Below are 5,448 nucleotides of genomic sequence, written 5' to 3' on the forward strand. Positions count from 1 at the left end.
ACAACACATGCATGATCAATCAGGTTAATGGAGTATGTATTTTTGTAAATTAGTAAGTTTACTTTATCCCCGCATTTATGGGATAATTTACGTACGTCATTATCGATATTTTCTTAACATGGTTACAAATGAATGAATGGACAATGGGGAGACGTACGCGTTTGAATAAGCAGCCAGGTTTAGTTCAAATTAAACTACCAAATTAAATTGGCAATATCAGCTAGAACAAACATATCTTGTTAATAAAGATGCATTGCCTCTTGACTCTTGAGAGAATACTCCTACAACTTATCCAATTTATTACGACAACACAAAGTTACGCGCCTTTCTGAACGTCTATATACGGTTCTGGTAATGGATCTTGACTCTTGATGATCACGGGGTCAACATTTATATTGAAAACTGTGTAGTCTCTTTTGTTGTTGAACATTTTCATGTTGATTAGTTCCGAGCATTTCTATGTAAAGAAGATTTGTAGTGTGATCATGCATCAACCTATGGACGTATATTTCCCGCATAAAAGAAACTATGGACGTATATACTTAAAGTTGTAATTTGTAAATGTACGTACGGAAGTCCCTTCCGAGCATCTCTGTGGTAATCAAAGAAAATCTGTGATGATGTATTCATCAAGCTATGAGCTAGCACCTCCTATGTTATGAACGTGTAAAGTTAAAAGTTTTAAGTGGACACCAAAGAACAGATGGGCACAATTAAGACCGGGGTTGAAGATGTGCTAGCTATTCGATCACGTTAACAAGCACTAAATCATGCAATCCCATCCATATATGTAACAGTAATATCTTACCATATATCACTATTTCTCGGCACCCTGCAGCCTGCTCATCTTGGCCGATCCTCCACTATAAATCCACCCCTCCTCCCATTTGTTGAAGTCGCCAAAGCCAGCAACTTCACTTTGCTAGTTTTATCCTTGTGTTGCCTGCTTGCTTGCTCTAGGCGGCCGGCAATGGCTCGCAAGAAGGTGACCCTCCAGTACATCCCCAACGACTCGACCCGGCGTGGCACCTTCAAGAAGCGCCGTCGGGGCCTGATGAAGAAGGCCAGCGAGTTGGCCATCTTGTGTGACGTCAGGGCGTGCGTGCTGGTGTACGGCGAGGGAGAGACGATGCCGGAGGTGTTCCCATCGCACGCTGGGGCGGCGAAAATCCTGAACATATTCAGGAAGATGCCGGAGCTAGAGCAGTGCAAGAAGATGATGAACCAGGAGGGCTTTCTCCGCCAGCGCATCGACAAGCTCCGGGACCAGGTCCACAAGTTCGGGCGCGAGAGCCGGGACCGCGAGATTAGGGTCCTCCTGCACAAGGCCATGCGCGGCAGCCTCCCTGGCCTCGTCGGCCTCAACATTGAGGAGCTCACCAGCGTCGGCTGGAAGGTCGAAATGCTCCTCAAGGGCATCGGCGATCGCATCGCGAAACTCCGGGGGCAGCCGCCGACTCCATACCTGACCGGCAACTTGGACATGGGGTCTTCTGCGGTATATCAGTCGCTGCCTACACAGGAGGGCTGTCTTGACATGGTTAGATCCGGAGGGGACCTCGGTGCTCTTGTCTGTAGTGGCTACTCTGGTGGCCACGATGCCGCAAGCACCAGCGCCAGCGTCGGCTACTCCGACGGTGATATGATGCAACCCTTTGATCTAGGGTTCGGTTGGCAGTGGGGCACCGATCTTGGAGCATCTTCGAGTCCTTTCCCTCCCATGTAGGAGGAAGATGATCCACAGAGTGCACGACCAGCTACGTGAGTCTCGTCTCGTGTCGATTGCTTATCGAGACATGCATCCTTTATATGTTTTGTTTACTTCATCACAAAGGGCCAATCCCGTCTTGGATCTCTCTTGTCGTGTCGTGTCATGCGTCATTGTTCCATGGGCATAATCTTTATTTTATTATATATAATTTGAGGCTCTTTTTAATCAAATCATATGTTAATTCATATAATTGGAATTATCCGGACCATCCAATTTACATAACTACTCTATTTCATCCATCAACTTGTATGTCGTGTCGTGTCATGTATCATTGTTCCATGAACAGAATCTTTATTTATATACCACTCGCTCTATCCTAAAATAAATGACTCGACTTTAGTACAAAATTGAGTCACTTATTTTAAAACGGAGAGAGTAGTATATAATTTAAGGAGAGGCGCATTTTGGAGACCGAGCTGCATGGTGGCCGTTATCTCAACCGAAAATTGTCATATTGGGGTCTGTGCCTTCTGACTTTTCAAGTGCTATACCCTGCCTATTTAGGAGAAATACACCTGTGTCATTCTCTGGTGTTCTTGATTTGTACGTGGGCCTCCTTTTAGGCTGATGCTTGCATGAACATGATGTGCCTTCTGCGTGTATTTGAGCTGGTACCGGAACACCCGGTTTACTTTTTTTTTAAATCACAGCGCACTTTATTGCTTAAGTTCAATGTTTACAGGGATACATAAATGAGCAGGTGGTGCATCAAGCCACACATGCCTACCTATATCAAGAGACGTAGCCATACATGCTAGTCTGTGAGGCTCCCCATTACATTCGCGCTGTTCATGACTAAAAAGACAAGCCCTAAATAAATTGCTTCGTTCTTTGATCTCATAAAACACCATACAATGTCCACCAAGGTTCTTTGGTGCTTTGATTTCCCGGACGACTCTCAGACAATCAATAGCAATATGTACTCTTTCCAGGTCCAGGTCCTCACTCAACGCTAGTGCTTCTCGACATGCAAGTGCTTCCAGGGTTTCTGCATCAGAGATGCCCTCAAACACCACTACTAAGGCCCCTTAGAAACGCCCTTGTTCATCCGGCATACGGCCCCAACAGCCCCTCTACATTGCTGTTACGACATATCTCTCTCAAGGTAGTTTTGGTGATTGATGACAACATGTTTGCGGACTAATCATGTGCTTTGAGTAGTTCACAGATTCATCCCTGGCACGAGACATTTTTCTTCCCTTCGGAGTGTCTTTCAAGAGGGTGTAGCTCTTTCGTTTCTCTCTCGGTGGACTAGTTGCGTAGAGGGCACCGTACTATCAAGAGGGGGTCCGCTGGGGTATTGCATGGGTGGAATCAACACGTACACATCAGCTTCTCACCCTTCGAGCTCTTCTATTCCATTGAAAAGATCTCTCCTCTTTTCTTTGTCCTGTCTGGGTCCCAGCGGTAGTACCGCGCAACCCAGCGGTAGTACCGCTGAGGAGCCACAAGCGGCAGTACCGCCCGTGACTCCACATCAGTAGTACCACTGGGGTGCCTGGCACCACCGCCTCGTCCTCAGCCTCTTTGGAGAGATCCTCTCTCTCTTCTGTGTCCCAGCGGTAGTACCGCACTACCAGCGGTAGTACGGCCGAAGGGTCACAAGCGGTAGTTCCGCTCCGCAGCGGTAGTACCGCCCATGACCCCGCTGTCGTAGTACCGCTGGGCTGTCTGGCTCCTACCGCCTGGACTCAAGGGCTCTTTTTCTCGTGTCGGGTTTTGCGGCACTAGTTGCGGTTGTAGAGGCGGTAGTACCGTTTCAGGAGCGGTAGTACCGCCCTTACCACCGCGGTAGTACCGCGTTGGGTCCTATTCCCTACTAGTCTTCTCTGCGCGGCAGTACCGCTGGCTGGAGCGGCAGTACCGCTGACCTAGCGGTAGTACCGCCCCCTCTTAGCGGTAGTACCGCCCTGTGCGGGGCTGGTTGGTGGGGGCAACGGTTGGATTGTTGCCCCCACTATAAAAGGGGGTCCCCTTCTTCCCTTTGACCTACCTCTTCCTCCTCAAGCTCCATTTATTGCTCAAGCTCCATTAAATGCTCCAAGCTCCATTTTTGCCCGATCTATCTCTCTAGACAATCAAACATGTTGATTTGCTCGGGAGTGGTTGAGAAGGCCCCGATCTACACTTCCACCAAGGGATTTTTGATTTCCCCACTCATCCCTAGCGGATCTTGTTACTCTTGGGTGTTTGAGCACCCTAGACGGTTGAGGTCACCATGGAGCCATAGTCCATTGTGGTGAAGTTTCGTAGTTTTGTTGGGAGCCTCCGATTAAGTTGTGGAGATTGCCCTAACCTTGTTTGTAAAGGTTCGGTCGCCGCCTTCAAGGGCACCAATAGTGGAATCACGGCATCTCGCATTGTGTGTGGGTGTGAGGAGAATACGGTGGCCCTAGTGGCTTTTTGGGGAGCATTGTGCCTCCACACCGCTCTAACGGAGACGTACTTCCCCTCAAAAGGAAGGAACTTCGGTAACACATCCTCGTCTTCACCCTATCCACTCTTGGTTATCTCTTACCTTTACTTGTGCAAGCTCTTTAGTGTTACTTCTCTTGCTTGCTTGTATGCTTGTTGTTATTGCATCATATAGGTTGCTCACCCAGTTGCACATCTAGACAACCTACCTTGATGCAAAGTTTAATTTGATAAAGAATAGTTAAAAATTGGTAGTTGCCTATCCCCCCCTCTAGTCAACCATATCGATCCTTTCAATTGATATCAGAGCCTCGTCTTTTTATTAAGGACTTTACCGTCCAAAGAGTATGGTTGATACCGTAGACGGTGTGGAGGAACACTCCGGTGTGAATCCGATCTCGTCTACGTGCGATGGGGGAACCTCGGTCTCTCGTGAGGAGTTCAATATGGCCTTGAAGACATTGAAAACCTCCATGACAACCGAAGTTGAAAGCATGTTTACTAAATTTCTTAAGGGGCTTAAACTATCCACCGCGCCGTTGAAAGTGGGTGACCCCACCAACAAGGTGACGGATGCTATTCCCGACAAGGGGGAAGCTAGTAGTGAAAAGGCTCCTTCTTCTAGTGGTAAGAATGACACCGACATCTTTGCCCATGTGGAACCACCACTTGTTTATGGTGGACCGGTTCCTTCCACTCATTTGAATCATGCCGGTCCTTCCCCTAAGATTGTGAAAAATGAGGACTTTGATTCTTGGGTTTACCACTTTAAACGTCATTTAAATCATGTGAACACTAACCTTTGGAGAATCATTGAAGAAGGTTTCTATCCACATGATCCAAGCAACTTCACTCCTCGAGAAGCCGCGGATAATCAATTCAATGAGAATGCTATCTTCATCATTCAAGATGCAATTCCACCCGAAGACCTACCTCATCTTCATCCCTTCGCCTTGGCCAAAGATGCATGGCATTGTGTTGTCTCTCTTTACCGGGGAAGCGCAAGCATTCAACGCTCCAACTATGAAGTGGTACAAGATGAGGCCGATGAGTTTGCAATGAAAGAAGATGAAGAACCTCGTGAGCTTTATCGGAGAGTAACCAAACTCGTGGTCTCACTACGAGATCACGGGAGCAAGGACACAGATGACAATTGGATCAAGCGAAAATTCCTTAAGGCAATGATGCCCTATCACAAGGCCATGTCCTCCTTCATTCGTTAAAGACCGGACTTCCACACTTTGACCTCAAGCGAAGTGTTG

The 5,448-nt window shown here is 47.6% G+C and overlaps 1 protein-coding gene across 1 annotated transcript; it reads left to right on the forward strand.

Annotated features, from left to right (window-relative positions):
- Positions 1–970: 970 nt before the first annotated feature.
- On the forward strand, positions 971–1,726 carry LOC119272041 (agamous-like MADS-box protein AGL80). Its single transcript, XM_037553641.1, has one exon. The coding sequence runs from the start codon at positions 971–973 to the stop codon at positions 1,724–1,726; it is 756 nt and encodes a 251-aa protein (XP_037409538.1).
- Positions 1,727–5,448: the final 3,722 nt, after the last annotated feature.

Source organism: Triticum dicoccoides, chromosome 3A (assembly GCF_002162155.2).
Source record: "Triticum dicoccoides isolate Atlit2015 ecotype Zavitan chromosome 3A, WEW_v2.0, whole genome shotgun sequence".
Taxonomy (NCBI): Eukaryota; Viridiplantae; Streptophyta; class Magnoliopsida; order Poales; family Poaceae; genus Triticum; species Triticum dicoccoides.

Bases quoted from the DNA above. Each gene is read 5' to 3' on its own strand.
- LOC119272041 (XM_037553641.1), top strand. From the start codon at position 971: ATGGCTCGCAAGAAGGTGACCCTCCAGTACATCCCCAACGACTCGACC.